Source organism: Myodes glareolus, chromosome 12, assembly GCF_982192425.1.
Source record: "Myodes glareolus chromosome 12, mMyoGla1.1, whole genome shotgun sequence".
In the NCBI taxonomy this organism is placed as follows: Eukaryota; Metazoa; Chordata; class Mammalia; order Rodentia; family Cricetidae; genus Myodes; species Myodes glareolus.
Window position 1 is genome coordinate 8,016,850 of NC_142037.1, and position 17,847 is coordinate 8,034,696.

The window sequence follows — 17,847 nt, forward strand, 5'->3', positions numbered from 1 at the left end:
CCTTTGAAATAATGGGCATATCATGGGATCTAACTTTGTTTTCACGGTGTTTACAGACAGCAGCTTGTCACGACCCTATAACTTGAATCTTATTTTATATCTAAAATGTTCACCATCAGGCTCCAGGTGCTAAGAAACAAATAGAACTGTCCTTTAATTTACAATAAGGATTGCCCGTAGAAATAATCACCTTGAGGGAAAGCTGACAGCAACTGCACCTTGAATCAAATATGATTTATTACAGATAAAATTACTGACCCAAGGTTTACATCTCAAGATCTTGAAAGCCACACAAATTCGTTGGGTGGAATTAGCCACGGTAGACGTAATGACAAGCAAAATGAAATCGGCCAGAAATCCACACAATAAAAGGTGACCACCCTTTCTCAGAAGGTTCGTACTCTCCTGTTGTCAGTCAGCAACATACAACTTCACTGCTGAAAGATGGCAGGAGAAGCTAGATGCTGCCCAACAATGTTTCTAGTTTGCAAAAGCTGGAGAAAGGACTACTACATGGGAAAGAAGTGGGCGCCACTGAAAAGAGGAAGGAAGATTTGAAGAACAGAGGCGATTTGACTTGGCACTTTCAAAGTGAAGAAGGAGTTAACCTGCCTTCATGCAAGCATGAAACTTGCTGTGCATAATTAGCGCTTTCTCAAAGAAAAATTACCAGGCAAGTTTACACGTGTTAGTACATGTAAGCCCGAAGTCAAAATACCCTTGGGACCAAAATGGCGGCGTTCAGTGTACACCCCTACCCAGCGGCAGGGCTCAGAAGAGGCACGCCCCCGTGCCTCTCAAGAGCGTGTCTATAACCCTGCAGGAGCAGAGGGTGCAACCGGCCGTGGGTGCTGCAGGGAATAGCAAGGACAGTGCGCCGTCGATCCTCTTCAGTCTCAGCAGGGAGCTGAAGCCAGTCTCGTCAGAGTCAGCCCGTGGCGTAGCAACCGCGGTACCCACTTTCAACCGAAGGTGATGATGATAAACCAAGACAGTGGCCTCAAGTCATTCCTGACTTACTAGTTTGGAAAGGTAGTATCACTTTTTCCTTCTCTACTGTCCGCTGGGTCAAGTGGAAAGTCCATTTGACCTCAAAGCTGAGACTCAGAGGCAAACGGAAGACAAATATGGCTGGTATGGAGGAAGGACTTATGCTTTCCTTCCAGAAAAGCTGCCCCTGAGGACCCCCTCCTTTAGTCTTTTAAAATCTCTCCATGGTTCACTTTTGTCTTGCCGCTGAGTAGTGTATGTTGAACCTTGTGTAGGACCCTGTAAGCCTGTAAGCCCTGCTAGAGCCACCATGGATCCACAGGGGAGCCAGTAGCCTATGGCATGGCTGACCTCTCCCTTCCTACCCATCTTTGTCATTGTTAATAAGTCCCAAGTGGTCACATCAGATCGTGGTCTGTTCATCAGTGTGGAGCTACACTCATGTTCGTGGCAAGAGCGTTTAGGGCTGCGATTACTCTCTAAGTACTACTAACAAGGCTAAGACTTAGTTCTTCTATTTTACCAATCTGTGGTTCAATCTGCACTCTTCCATTAAACATGAACTCAGACATTCCCATGGTTAGTTGGGCTCTCAACATGTTGACTATGGGGATATGAGATGTGAGATCTGATCTCAGAGCTAGCAAACTGCAGGGCAGGTAGCAGTCAGCACACCCAGCTAGGAACAGGAACTTTCAGACACCCTTTCTATGGAGTGTTTGGACTCAAACAGGGTACCCTGACTTTAAGCTATATTATAGGGATGTAAGTTATAGGGTGTAAGTTATAGGGATTTCAAGGCCTAACTTAGTACACTTGGTCACATTGGGTAAACTCCTCCATCAAGAGCATGAACCCACCTTCATGAAAGAAACATTTAAAATACCAAATCACCTATTTCACAATGCAAGAGGACTTGTGTGATTATCTGTGCCTTCACTTACAAGAGAGGAAAAGAGGGAGGGTAAGGGACCAGTGCACATGGTCAATAGGCATTAAGGGCAGACGGTAGGAGTGGGAAGCCATGATGGAATGGTGTGTATGGGACTTTAGAGTGGTATGTCAGAACCGCCTTTTCCTGGGCAGCAAGGATTATATCCCCACCCCTGCCGCCACTTGCTATATCTCCAGAATGGACCCTATCACCACAGCCTTGCATCCAAGAAAAGAGGAAGATTCCCACCCACTAAGCAGCGCCAAGGTCATGGCTTAACCAGCATAATCAGGACATCCATTGCAGAGGGCGGGAACACTGAAAAGATAAAGGACCTCTTTACAACAGATTCTTCCTCCACACACTTTTTTTTTCATAATTATAGCTTTAAGAGCTTATGGTGATAGAAAAGATGGCTTCTTAAGAAAAATTAGGAGGTTCATCTGGCAGGAAAGGATTCCCCAGGGGACAGTGCTCTGTCATTTTTCAGAGCCCCCCCCCCCCAAAACCCTGCACCGACAACTGCACATTGGCCTGATGTATGGCCAGCCCGCCCACTTACCATGGCCAGAGCCTCATGTTTTAATTAAAAACACTCCGCATGCCATTAAATATGTTGTCTACTTCCATTTCGGCAAGCATAGAGTTTGCAGAGATACAAATAAGAGAATCCATTGCAGATGTGTCAGAGGCTATGGCCTACTGAGTCACCACCACCATGTCCCAAATTCCAGCCACAGAGAACCTCCCTAAGAAAATACAAAGTGCAAACAAATGGCCCCGCCCACAGTTTTCACAGCCTCTGGCAGTTGTAGTTGAGGAGGAGGGTTGGCATGAGAACAGGAACTACCCTTACCACCGTCTCCCTTAATTTATAAGCAGAACCAATGACCTCACAAATGACTTTCTTGGTAAATAAAAATCTTCTGACCACATTTGGGGGTGTACCAGGCTGTTTCTTTTTTCCTTCCTAATGTCAAAAAAAAGGTAAAAAATCAAATATTTTGAGTAGTCTCATCTGCATTGTGAGCTCAGATAGGGAGTGCACAAGAGGCAATACTTGCTTAATTTAAGCATCTGTGTATGACTCTGGTACAAAAGTGTCAGCTTATTTTATGAGCCTCTAGCCTGGGCATGGTTGTCCCCGGACTAGCTCCAGCAGCTGGGTTTTATTTGGGTTTGCCAGGCCACCCCTGAGCCTTCCCAGGGCAGCCCCAGCCCGCAAGAGTTTAATTTCTCCTTAAGTGTTTAATACAAGGTGACAGCTCCTAACACATTGGTCCTCTGATCAGCTTAAGTCAGCCAGCTATCAGTGGGGAAGTGTCTGCAGAGCCCAGGGTGATATTGACTTAGGTTATCTATAGACCCTGTACCCACAGCTCCCACAGACCAAGGCTGCCAGGACCTTCATGGGCATGGCAAGCTTTGGAGCAATGTATAGAAGAAAGATTCTGGTTCTGCAGCAGCAGAAGAGAAAAGCCCCATGCTGGGGAGTGATGCCAGCTTGTCTTAGAGTCCCAGACAGTGCTCGGGTGTCCTTGGCATCATATGGCGCTGGTATCTCTGTCAGCATCTCTGTTTTCTGTCACCATGCACAATCCGGGGCCTGTCTCCAGTCCTGACAGTGTCTTTTCAGATCAGGTTAGTGCCAGCCCAAAGACCAAGTCAGCTTCCCAGCACACAGCCCCTTTGTTTGAAGTCCGACCTTTTGTCATTAATGCACTCAGTGTCTATTTAAATCTGACAGTGAGTGCAGTATCTGTTTCCCCATCAAGAGATCATTGACAATATTAATAACTCACGACTTTGCCTCATTCTCCAAGTGCTGACACCTAGCCACAGTCTCCTGCATTCATCAAACTGCCCTCTCTCGTCAGGATGTCTATACACAGTCTTGCTTCCAGGCCCAGAGAAACAGGGCAGGCCTTTAAATGAACTTTTATCAATGCCAACTGAAGATGTGTGAGCGTGGCTCCGAATGCAGCCTCAGCCCACGTTCCAGGAACACTGTTCTTGGAGAGTGGAAGAAGTTCAGCACGGAGAGAGCAAAGACAGAGAACCTTGGAATGTATGGGCAAGTTCCCCAGAGGGAGTGCAAGCCCGGCAGACCACGATGTGTGCACGTGCCTGCCTGCTGTGCAGTTTTCTCATCAGGAGGACTGTGCTCTTCATGATGATTGGCAGCCTTATCCATTTCTTTTTGTAAAAATCCATGCTTTCCTGGTACTGGAGAAAGAGCCCTTTGGACCATCCCTCCAAATTTGAGAGAGTTGCTTGTATCAGGTAGGTTTAAGGCCGCACCTTGCAGGGTCTCCCATGCATCTGAGGCATATCAAGCTCATCGACCACCAGGGTTCTGGCATGGGTGACGATGTTAGTACAACTCTAGGCTCTACAAAATACAATAAAGGGAACAGCTCTGTGTTAATAGCTGAAAGAATACGTCGCAAGAAAGATATGAGTGAGGTTTCAAATAAACTCAATATTTCCAGGCACTGGATAAATACTAAAAACAAGAAACTTGGGACTCGGGGCTTGGAAGGACAGGAAAGTCAAGCCAGGCAGGAAAAATGACCTGTAAGAAAGCTGTGCATGGCAACACAGCAAGAAAAGAACCAGGTTGCAAATGACGTCACCCTATCCCTCTTCCAACTCTGAGATCACCTAGGACCCCAGTAACTTTCAAGTTTGCCTCTGGCTGTTCAAAGCAGGACATAGAAGTTTCTACAAATTATTTTAACCTGTATTTAAGAATTAAGTTTAGGGAATGGGGAGGAGGGATGCTTGGTAAAGCGTTTGCCATGCAAGCATGAAGACCTGAGTTTGTTCCCCAGTGCCTAAATAAATAGGCGGTGTACAGCTGGTACATCTGTATTCTCAAAGATGGGCTGAGCAGAAAGAACCTGGGGGTTGCTGGCCAGTCAGTTAGCCGAATCCATACACTCCAAGTCAATAAGAGACACAAAAATGTAGACGGCAACTGAGGAAGACAACTGGTGTCAGCCTGTGGCCTACACACACACACACACACACACACACACACACAGAGAGAGAGAGAGAGAGAGAGAGAGAGAGAGAGAGAGAGAGAGAACACAAATTCATGAGACAGAAAACATGTTCTACTAACATTTGATGTGAAGGATAGAGCTGATCTCAAATTAGCGAAGAATGGTGTGTGCTGACCTCACCCTGCAGAGCTGATGAAATGCATAATCCTTTGCAGAGGTAGCAGTCATCACAGGCAGGTTTGGGGCTCATGGATTAGGCTTTATGTCTGTTTCCTTGCCTTGCCTTCTGTGTGCTTGAGAGAATTAAGTTCCATTTGTATACAGGCAGCTATGTGCAAGTAGATTTTAAGTTAGTTCTCCTAAAATTGGAAAGAAAAAAGAAAGAGGTGGTAAAAAAGCAATAAATATTTTCTTGGGAAAACACTTTTTGTTTTTAATAATCTTACAGAGCTTTCACAATGATTGTAGCCAATGTCTTTTGGGTATTTATTCTGTAGTATTGTGAATCAAACCTGAGACTTCACATGCTAGGTGAGCACTGCTCTTTTATTTACATGCCTAGCTTTTGATTTATATTTATTTGTTTTTTAGAAACAGCCTCACTATCCAGTCATGTTAGACTCGAACTCACCATCCTTCTGCTCAGTCCACCCAAATGCTAAGATTACAGGCGTGCACCTCCATGCACAGAACGTTTGTGGGTTTTATAATATATAAAGAGAAGTTGATTAGAACCCTCTCTAAGGCTGTGTTTCACAGTCTGTAGCCACAACAGACATGTTTTCTAAGGAGTCACAGACTAGCTATGGAGTCGAACTAAAGAGGAAATGCTTTTTCACATGAGAGATGAGTTGGGAATCCCTAAGGTCAGTGATCCTTGTGACTTGCCGTAGTCTTCAGTAAGCATGGCCTCTCTTCTTTAATCACCCAGCATGGGCTTTAAGTCCCCTGGGATTTGGAAATTCTCTCTGGAAGTCAACAGTATTGATTTCCAATAAAGGATTTCGAAATAGTCACACTCTAGGAAGATTACCCTTGAGTTGGATTCATCTGATTTAAGCTTAATTTTCCATTCTTAGAAACTAGACTAAGGAAATCAGGAGAGGAGGGGGTCAAACTATATTTTGGGAAACTATGTGTCAAATTATAAAAGTTTTTAAAATGAGGAAATCACCCATAAAACTGTTTATTTCTAGGAACCTATATTTAGTAGTGACATTTCATTTCAAAAGCCACCTCTGAGAACACGAAGGTACAGTCTTTGTCATCCGAGGCTTAATCTGTTTTCTACTTGCCAACAGATTAGCCATCATAGCTCATGGCTGCTAATAACAGCTGGATTTCTGAACTATATGAATTATGCCATTAGTAATGATGTGTGTCTCTTTCTGTTCACAGGTATCCTGGCGAAAGGTCGCTATTTTTATTATGGAAGAAACTCAGAGGGTAATAGGTTCATCCGAGATGACCAGCTCTGAAGCTAAATTCTACATGCCTTAACCTATTTCATGATAATAAAATGGAAAGGCAAGGAAAACCAGTGTCCACATTGTGTCTCTGTAAGACGGCTTTCAGTACCGTGCGCCGACTTTGCCAGGCCTGTCAAGATCATCCAACGGCCTTAGACTGAATGGTCACAGAGAGATTGACATGATTGCCCTTAAGCAGGCCTCATCCACCAGGGTGACAGACAGCAGTGGCGCAGCACCCGGGCTGACAGCATGAACACCATGATAGATTGCCTGGTCTCTTCGCTGCTCACAGGGGGACGGGGCTCACACCTGGGGCCTCCTCAGACATGCGCACTGGCTGCAGTTTAGTGAGAGAGACACTACTGAGATCGCCTTCTGAGTCCTCTGGTATCTCTGTGCTTCTGGTTTCTTCTCAGCAGAGTAGTCACTGGTACAGAGGAAGGGCATCCCCTTTAGCTTGCATATTAGGCATTACATTTAGCCAACTCATACACATTGGTTTTTATTGTTGGCAAGGTACTTCCATTTGCAGCCAGCATTCAAAGGACACAACTTCTCAACCAAGTCATCTATTTATATGTGGCTTCATGATACAACTCCTGAATTTCTGTAAATTCCTGGCTACCAAAGCAGTTTAGTTCAAAACCTACTAGTCTTGAACATGTCAATCACAGAGTAAGCCATATTTCCAGCACAGGGTTTGGCAAGACCGGAGATTTTCCTTTGGTTCTAACCGTGCTGTCAGCTCTGCCTGTGGCTCTATTCACCCCACAGGCTGTACTGTCCCTTTGGATGCTCGTTAAATGTAGTGAAATGAGAGACGGTGCGATGGGCCAGGAGGTTGGAAACCAAATGGAAGGTTGTGGAAATACCCAGCAGACCAGACAGGTTTGGGAGAACACAAAGCTTTAAGCGTTCTTGTTTCTCTGAGAACCTCTCAGGAGTCAGTTCTGTAGTTGACGCGACATTTCCAGTTCTTTCTTTAGCTATGGCTGCTTGCTAGCGCTGGGATCACAGGGAAAGCAAGCCCAGCCGTGCTAGCCAAGTGGCTGCTACTTTGTCTGCCTCACAGCTGTCCGGGACAAGCCGCTTTAGAAGGCATCTGAAAGGCTTCTTGCCCTTTACACAATGGTGTTTACCCTTCCTTCTTGTATTTATGCCATGTGTTTACTTCGCTGAGTCTCCTAGGTAGGGCAGTGAAGATTGAAGGAGAATCCCTCCAAGTCATGGATAGTACGAGGGTTGCTAGCGGAGAGTCGGTCACTGAGGCCTCAGATTCCCTCAGCTGCTGGAGATGGACCCTTCTTTCTCAGATCTAATCCATTTACATAGCCTTTGCCCTACTCAGTCAACACAGCCTTAGAATAACACGTATTCAGGCTGGCAGGAGTCCTGCATAGAGATTACACAACATCCATTCATCAACTGTTAGGAGCAGCTAACGTTAAAGTCCTCCTGACCATTAATAACTAGAGATTATACAAGCCACTCATAACCAGGGTTGAGTACCTTCTCTGTTTGATCTACACAACAGCGCCCAGAGCTAATGGTTTCCATTAGCGCCATCAGGTCCCACCTTGCCTCTTTGTTTAGTGGCATCAGAACATTTGGTCCATTGCATATTATGGGAAGCAAGGCTCTGAGCAAGGGCAGCAAGACTAGTCTGATGTCACATCCAATCTAACAGCACATATATCCCTGTCTTCATAAAAGGCTTTAACCCTGCCTGAAACAATAAAAAAGCACTTGCGAACTGACCACAGAATTTTTCCATCTTTATTTTTCTTACTTGTTTACTTTTCTTAATGTCAGAACCATTTGTATCATGCGCAGGAATGTCTCCCTCAATGTGAGCTCTGGAGGCAGAAAAAAAAAAAGAAAAAGAAAAAATTGGAGTGAGTTATTGAGCACAGTGTTTCCCTCTCTTTGGGTTGTTTGTTTTCTTCCAGAATGGTGTAATAACTTCAATTAAGATTAGCTTTAATTATAGCTTACGTAAAGGCCATCATGGCAGTATATTCATCTAACTGATGGAATTATAGTGAGTTTTGTTTCTCTTAAGTAGGGATGATGATAATGAATTATTGTCGGGTTGTTTACAACCCCATTGTCTGTTGAGCAACATCTGCCCTTCTAGAACTGGCCTGTGGTCTGCACTGGCAGCGGAGAAAGCCTTGAGCCTTGTTTATTTAAAATCTGTGGGAATTTCCTAAGCCTTGTTTTTCAAAGTTGGAAATTACAGGGTAATAAATTCATCTGAAGTCCAGACGTGTCTCATCCGTCCCTTGACACCTGTTTGTCTTCCTCACTTTGCTGCACGCAGTGGTTCTTTGGGGACCACTCTTGGACAGCCCTGTCTCGCCTTCCCAGGCCACTGGTCTCAGTCTAGGGACCTGGGAGATGCATGGAATTCTGGAACTGTCTGTTGCTTCTGCTGGTCAGGGAGATGACCTTGCTCCTAAATAACACAACTTAAAACACTTTGTTCCTGGGGTCGTAATGTTTTAGATTGTGGGAAATCCTATTAAAAATAGTATTGTAATCCTTTGCTTTACAGTTCTCAGCCTCACTCATAAAAGCTCCACTGTTTGCTGCTTTAAATAGAAGCATATTATAAAAGACCATCGCTTGATCAGGCTGCATATCTCCCTGTTGTGTGCTTTTTCACATAGTCATGTGCTTTAAGGAATAAAAGAAAGCAAACTACAGACTGAGTGAAAGGTGTGTGTGTGTGTGTGTGTGTGTGTGTGTGTGTTTCTAATCAAGCTGTATCTTCGCCACTTCAATGGAAACCATCTTCCTTGCTCTTTCTAAGAAATAGCCTGGATGTCGTTCTCTTCTTAGCCATCATGAAGAATAAGAACAATCTACATCTACGAGGCTCTTTCTGTCACAACTGTAACATGACTCAGAAGTTTCCACTTGCAAGAGCAACCTGCGTCAGACCTGTGTCACTGCCTGGTGCCCAGGGAAGATGCTAAAGGGCTTGCTGCCATTCTCCACCATTGCCCGTCTGCTGCAGTTCATCCTGGGTGACCTTCACTACTGCTTATTCCAGTGTTGTTTCCGAGAAGCCACCTTCCCTGAAGAAGGGTGTTACCATTACATGCCTCTGGCGTCTCCACTTTGTGTGGCTACAGTACTATAATCTACCCTGAGGGAAAAAGCGAAAAGAGACCAGAAAGGCATGAAGCATGCTGGTCGGTCACTTGTTTATGTGACAGCCAGGTCACTGAACCTTGACTTAACACCCTGGTGTTACTTATGTTGCTTCTGCCACTGTGTTTTTTACATGTTTCACCGGGATTTTATGTAATGTGAGTCCACACACATGTGACTGCATGCCACTGTTTGTGAGTGGAAGTCAGACAATCTGCTAGACCCAGGCTTCTCCTTCTACCATGCGGGACTTGCGGATGAACTCAGGTGGTCATTTTAGTGGCAGGCATCTATCAATTCCCACTGAGCGCCTTTCCAAAACATTGTCTTTCAACATTTGAAGAACACCACAACACAGACACCTCTCCAAAATCATTGTTTTTCTACAGATTTCTCTCAAATTTCCCAGTGTTGGTGGTGCTCCATTAGGTGACAATAACATAAATGTAAGTTGGCTACTCTGTGGTAAGAGAATTAATAAATTGTGTCATTTGTAAACATTAGCACACCACTGTGTGAATATTCTTCTGAAGGAAAACAGGATGTGGCCAGAGATTAAACCAACTCAGGAAAGAGAGTTATGCTAGGAAAGAGGGGTGATATCTAATATAGCATATGTATTATGGGAAGTTAGGGGGACAGGGTAGTATGAATGGCAATAAAGAGGATTATGCCAAGGAAGAGCATGGGAATAGCCCAGATGTGGCATCTTGTGAGAAGGGTGGGCTCAGAACTGAGAATAATGAGAGAAGAGGAGGAAAGACAAATTTCTGCCAACCCAAAGATTTTCCCATGGAGGAACATCTCTGCAAAATGAAGTCCCATTAGATATCATTGATTGGCGCCCACTGGACAGACTCAACAAGTTTCCCCACGTGAAATAATAAAGCAATGAGGAGCAGATGTATTAGGTGCCACACGGACACATGTGCCTATGTATGATACTAACTTGTATCTGATGTGGGAGCCCACAGTCTTGAATACGTTCCATCTTGAGTAAAGTTTAGAGAGTTCAAACCTATACTTGCCCCTCAAGGTCAAATAAAATAGGATGTTTGGCCAAAGGTGTGGCTACTGCAGGTCTTGCTCCTCAAACGCCAGACAACAGAATGTTTGACTTAGGGCATAGTTACTAGGTGTTTTGAGATGTATGGAGGTAATTATGCTTGTTTGTTCCTTGTATCATGGGAGGGAAGTCTTTTGCCCTCCCCTCTTGATTGGGGTATAGAAGGGCTATGAGTAATGCAGTTGAGGATGGTACAGTATCCCCTGGCCCCTACCGACTCTATCTTCTGTCTCTTGTCTTCTTTCCTCATTCCTCAATCCCCTTTACAGGAATGTGTGAACAAGTTTGCCAGGCCAACAGTGTAGCTGCTCACAAAACCTCCCATCCTAAGTTAAGTTTTCCTAGACCAACTAAAAGTGAAAGAAAACAGTGTCTGGGTAGGAAGATGAGAGAGAAGGACTTATATTAATATGATTCTTCAAAGACTCATAAGTCTAGAAGTAGATGTATTCCTAGACAAAGATGCTACAGAAATGAAGAAGATAGTTAAAAGACAGCAAGTGAAGACGTCTATGCGTGCAAAGATGCTGACAAAGATTTGAAAGCCTTCTGATCCTAGATGGGAAAATTATCTCACAGATAGCACAGATGATATTTCAGTTCCTTTTTGAACAACCAAACTTAACCTGAAGAACACGTTAGAAAGTCTTTCTTGTCACATCAGTTACTCAGTGTAGCCAACAAATGTTTCTGAAAGATAAAGTCTCACAACCACCTAGTTTTAGGGCTCCAAAGCCTTCTGGTCTCCACATGTTGTTCACATGTGTTCATATAGGCATACACACATATGCATAAAGAAAAATAGATATTTTAAAAATAGGAATGGACTTGGATTTCTATGAGGAGACTTTTCTTTAGACACTACTTTTTCAATTCAGTACTTGTAGTGGGAGAAGCTACACCTAGTGCTGGGCTCAACTGCAATTTCTAGAAGAAAGAAGAATGAATATACACTATTTATTTACAAGGATTAGACTTCTCATATCATAATTTAAATAAAAATAATACTTTTGATTCAGCTTAAAGCCAGATAAAAATGAGTTTAGCATGTGGATAAAGATTTTTATGCTCTTATTTAACTTAATGGGATCTTTTTCTTGGACAAAACTCTGGCACTCTGACTTTTATCACATAGGAAGATTTGTTTTTTAAGATTATGACAATAATGAAAACATGTTTTTTTCTGAAATGCACTATAACTTAATTAAGAGAAAATAGTGACAACTACAGAGTCTCCTAAAATGTTTCCTTACTGTCTTGTCAGAAAACAAGTTATCAAACCGATAGAAGTAAGAAGGAGGAGGGAGACAGGGGAAGGAGAAGATGTTACAAGATTCCTGTTACTGATTGCTGTAAATAAATTATTTCCTAGCTTTTCCCTGGACTCCAAAATAAATTTGCATTTACTGCTGTTATCACATTGCACACCAATGCACACCTATTACATAGTCAACAAGTTCATATCTCCTTGCAAGCTTCATTTCCTAGTAACTGGTGAGCTTTCATTTATAACTTGCTTAAAATCTGTGCCATATTGTCATGATATTTCTGTTTTCTTCATTTTAGACCTTTAAGACTAATCTGAACATGTATACTGACTACAGCAGAGTCCTTCTGTTTTCAGCTGAGAGATGGCTTTACTGCTTCAGGTTTCCATGCAGAGTATCCATGCTTCTACATCCATTCCCCACGTTCCCAGTCCCGTTTCTATGAAAGGCAGTCTTTCCCAGATAGTGCCTTTCCCACAGGATGGTAATGCATCACACACTGAAGTTACTCTAATACAACAAATGGTGGAAACCTTTGGATGGAAAGGCCTCACCCTTCTGCTCTTTAAGGAGTGCATTTGTTACACTCAGTAAGAAAGCTCCACTTTCAAAGGTACCACACCAGAGTGTCAAAGTATCTCTTAAATGTTTCAGGCACAACATGAAAGTCTAAGCATGGATTATGATGGTGACTACAAAGGTGACTATCACCAGCAAAGAGTCCCTGGAGATTTGGCAAACTAGGTTTAATCATTGCATAGAAATTTACATTTAACTGTATAAAATAGAATTTCAACCCAATTTGAGAGCAAGGCTTATCATTTGCCCTGGTTTTGTCTATGGCCACTTTTAGTGAGCAGTATCATTGTTCCCATCCTCTAGTTTATCTATCTATCTATCTATCTATCTATCTATCTATCTATCTATCTATATATTTGCATACTATATATAGTTTCTACTACCATTATTTTGTATCCATAACACTCAGTTAAGCACCACATCTATAAGATGTATTAAAATATAGTGACTAAGAAAAGCTGATAGACAACATATGTACTTCTATGACATACTAGAAGTAGCTTTAATATTATATTATATACTGCTGTCATTTGTATAGAAGACTAAAAATAAAAATTAGTTCTGAACAGTTACAAACCAGCCCTTGAATTTATTTCTGACTCGCTCTCTTCATTGGTGACTGGTTCCTATAAAACACTTAAAAACTAATTCTGTCTTTCAGATTATCCTTTCTGGTTTTGAAATATATTTAAAAACTGTGATTATCTGTTTTTGTAAAGTTGTCCATTCATGTGTTCACTTCACAAGTATTTATTGGGCCATTATGAGGAAACATTTGCTGTCATGAGAATTTCTAATGCTGAGTCTCATCAGGTAACTCCCCCCAACATTTGTGTGTGTCACATCTACGGGGGCTACCTGATGAACCCCTTCCTCAAGTAGTTCCTGAAGTCAGAAGAGTTCTCTGATTCATCCATTACATGAAAAACCAAAGCTATTTATCAGAGTAAAAAACATATGTTTGTTGTTCTCAACTAGTACCAATACCAATTCAGTCTATCAAATAGATACTTTAAGACTTATCTTCAGGAGAAAGCCATTTGTTATTAAAAAGTGAAAAGAATGGTAGACTGTGCAAATCTTAACACAGAGCGCGCGCGCGCGCACACACACACACACACACACACACACAGTTAAAGGAAAAGATCCTGATGAAATGCTCAACAAAGAATTCAAAAGAATTGAAAGGACTAGATCCAATAGTAAAATAATTCAAGACATAAACAAGAAATTCAACAAGGTTGAAAAACATCAAACACAACTCTTAGAAATAAACTCAGATAAAAAGATATATAGTTGAAAGCCTCAATAGTAGACTAGATCAAGCAGAAACTTTTATTTGAAACATCCCAATAAATAAAAAATTGAAAAAAATAAGAAGAGTCTCTGAGATGTTGTGGGAGCATCATTAAGCTAAAATACTAAACTTTCATGAGTGCTATAATGGAAAGGAAAGGGAAAATCGTAGAAAACATACTCAGTGAAATAATACCTGAAAAACTTCCCCTAACTTGGGACAAATAGAATAGTACAGAAGTTCTACAGAACACTGAATAAACACAAATAAAAAAGATTTTCTGAGGGACACGTTATAGTCAAAATTTCTAAAGTCATAGATAAAGAGAACAGTAAAAAAACGTAATGAAAAAAGGTGCTCAGTCACAGTTACAGTAATCTCCATTAGACTAACTAACTAGTTAGAAAACTAACTAGTTTTCTCAGTAGAAACTTTGCAGGTCATAATGAAATTATTTCACTTACTCCAAAGAGAGACAAGGAAAACGGCAGGAATTTCTCACCATCACATCAGCTTATAAAAGACTTAAAAGCTCTACATCCAGAAACAAAGTAAGCTATAGCCCTGAAAACTTGCAGGAAGACATACAGAGATAAACGAAGAAAACACAATTATAGGAATAAGATTTTTAAAGACCAATACAGCCTTGACTGTAAATGGACTAAATTTCCCAATTAAAAATGCAGACTTTATTTTTAACTGATTAAAAGACACAATCCAATAATCCACTCTCTACAAGAAATTCACTTCAGGGGTCCTGAAAGAAAAAAGACCAGAAAAATGTATTCAGTAAACAGAAATAATATGAGCAGGGAGGCCTACACTTACACCAGACAAAATATGCATTGCAACAAATACAAAACAGAGGAGGGGAAGGGATCATTTTATGATGAATTATAAATATATGTGAATGTAAATATATATTCACCTATGGCTACAGTCCCTAAAACAAATATTATTCTATTTAAGTGTGTATATAAGCTCCATATGGATTCCAATATCCTAGATCAGATCATGCAGACAAAAATTCAAGAAGAGAGGAAATTCAGAGTAACAGCACACACTATCAAATGAACAAAGCAGATACAGGCATACCATTGCATCCAGCACCTGAAGACACAGATCTTTCCACCAGCAAAGGAATGATTCTCAACAACAGACTTCATATAAAACAACAAAGCAAATCTCCACAAAGTGCGAAACCAAAACAACATAATGCATCTTTTCTCTTCACAATGGATTAAAACTAGAAATTAACAACCAACCAAAATTTAGGACATATGCAAATTCATAGAGACATGCCACTGAATGAACACTGGGCCATGGAGGATCTCAGAGGGAAATTTAACCATTTCACAAAGCAAATGAAAATGGAGATAAAACATACCCAACCTTATAGGATACAGCAGCAGAAATCCTAAGTGGGAAGTTTATAGCAATAAGCACAAAAGTCAAAAGAGGAAGGTCTCAAGTAAGCAACATAATACTGCATCTCCAAGATTTGCAAAGGAAATTAAAAGCCAAGTCCAAAATTAGCAGAAGAAATAGCAAAGATAAAAACAATAATAAATAAGATAGATCCAAAAACAAAAACAAAACCAGTGAAACAGAGAATGGTTTTATAGAAAAGATAAACAAAATTAGCTAAACTTTGCCTGAACTATCTAAAAACAAAACCAACAATAACCTTACAATACTCTTGAAGTTGAGGATATAGACACATGCCTCACAACTTATGCACAGGATCCTAGGTTTGATCCACCACTAAATACTACAAAATAAACAAAACAGAATGTCCAAGTAAAATCAGAGGTGAACAAAGGAAACACTATAGCTATAGTATGTGCTATGCCTTGTAAATACAAGTATTATTAGAGATTAATATAAGTTATTCTACAGAAACAAATTGGAAAAGCCAGTGGGGAATGTAAAGTATCTGGACATATATAATCTACTGAAGCTTAACTGATGAGACAAAAATTGTGAACACATTATAATAAGATTGTGTCAATAATAAATAGGCTACAAAGAAAATACTGTGTTAAATTGGTTCACTGATAATTTTGACAAAATATTTAACAAAGAACTAACCTAAATCCCCAAATTAATTCAAAACGTTGAAAAAGAAGATATACTTCCAAACTCATTCTATGGTGTCATCATTTCTCTTATAGCAAAACAAGATAAAGGCACAAAACCAAGAAAAATGATAGATCAATAACCCTAATGAACACAGATACAAAAAGTTAAAAATGAAATACCAATAAATTTAACCCAACAGTACATCAAAGAGTTTAACTGTGGTAATCAAGAGGGATTTATTCTAGGAATGCCAGTATAGGTCAATATAATCAAGTCAATAGACATAACTTACATACATGCACCCATATGTCAGTATATTGTGAAAGTCAAATATCACGTGTTTATGACATTAGATGCAGAGAAAACATTCCAAAAAAGTTAGCATTCCTTCATGACAAAAAGCTGAATTATATGTAGAGGATATATATTGTATGCATATCCACAAAATAAAGTCTATTGTGGAAAATCCCATCTTGGCATCATACCAAATGGGGCAAAATGAATGTAAGGACGTCTGCTCTCCCTGTTCATGTTTAATTTGGTGATAAAAATTTCAGCCAGAGCAATTAGGAATTAGACACGGGGAGGGGAGGCTATAAATAGGACAAATGTAAAATGATCCATTTCTGCAGACATTATGATTCTATTCATAGGAAAGGTTCCTAAATACTATCCCATCAAATGACCATTAGAACTGGTAACAAATGTCTCTCTCCCTCTCTCTCTCACTCACTCACACACAGAGACAGACAGAAAACAGACACACATAGATAGAGATGGACAGAAAAGACCAACAAATTCAGTAAAGTAGCAAGATACACAAGTATTGTACAAAAGTCAATAACATCTTAACACACTGATAATGAATGAGACTGCTGACAAAGCCTATAAAAGCAGATCAGAAAACTTACCCCCAGTACCCTGAGAATAAATTTAATAAAGGAAAGAAAGATATTCATACTGAAAACAATAAAACACTGTTGAAGAAACATGAGCATGACTTAAAGAAATGAAAAAACAACTTCCCGTGATTATAGATTATGTTAAGATGCCCACAGTATATCAATAGTTTACATATCCAATATAATCCCCATTCAAACACCAAGACTATTATTCACAGAACTAGACAAAAAAATATTTAAATGCACCAGAAGCAATGATGACCCCAAATAACCAAAGTAGTTTTAAAAAAAAAAACCAAAAAACAAAGCTAAAGTGGTTTTCTAGACATACTATAGATGTATAGTTTAATAAAAGAAAATAAACCAGCATAGTAGTTGAATAGAACCAGACACATAGTAATGAGTCATACTAGAGACTCCAAAAATAAGTTCATATATCTGCAGTCAACTGATTCTTCACAGAGGAATCAAAGTCAAACCCAGGAGAAAGGATAGCCTCTTCTGTAAATGATGTTGTAATAATGAACGCATATATGCAGAAGACTGAAACCAGATCCACATCTCCCACCTTAAACTAAGATTAACTAAGACCTGTAACTATGGGATATGTAGTAGAAGCAAACAGAAAACAGAGGGAAAATACTCCAGGAACAGGAGAAGCGAGGACAAAAACAAAACAACGAAACAAAGCAAAAACCCTGTGACCATGACTCCAAAATCACAGACAATTAGAGCAAATGCAGACAAGATTAATCAAACTAAGAACTGTGTATAGTCAAAGAAAAGGATTGTTCTGGTTAGTTTTCCTGCCTTCTTGACCCAACCTAGAGACATCTTGGGAAAGGGGCTCCTGGTTGCATTGGCTTGTGAGGTTGTATGTGAGACACTGTCAGTTTCCAATGATGCAGAAGGAGGTTCAGCCCTGTCTGTGATCATCACTAGGCAGGTCGGGTCGACCTGGGCTATAAAATGAAGCTACCTAAGCAGGCGTCAGTCAACGACTTTCCTCTTTCTGCTACAGTTCCAGTTTAAGTTTCTGCCCAGACTTCCCTCAATGGTGACCTGGAAGTATAAGTTGAACAAATCAAGC

At 40.8% G+C, this 17,847-nt stretch overlaps 1 protein-coding gene across 1 annotated transcript in view; it reads left to right on the top strand.

The window, feature by feature from the left end:
- The window catches only part of Lrmda (leucine rich melanocyte differentiation associated), a 1,035,900-nt gene extending 1,029,431 nt beyond the window's left edge, over window positions 1–6,469 (top strand). Inside the window, 1 exon segment of the mRNA XM_085698380.2 lies at window positions 6,331–6,469. Within this exon segment, the coding sequence (XP_085554506.2) occupies window positions 6,331–6,410 (80 nt within the window). The 3' untranslated portion in view covers window positions 6,411–6,469.
- Window positions 6,470–17,847: the final 11,378 nt, after the last annotated feature.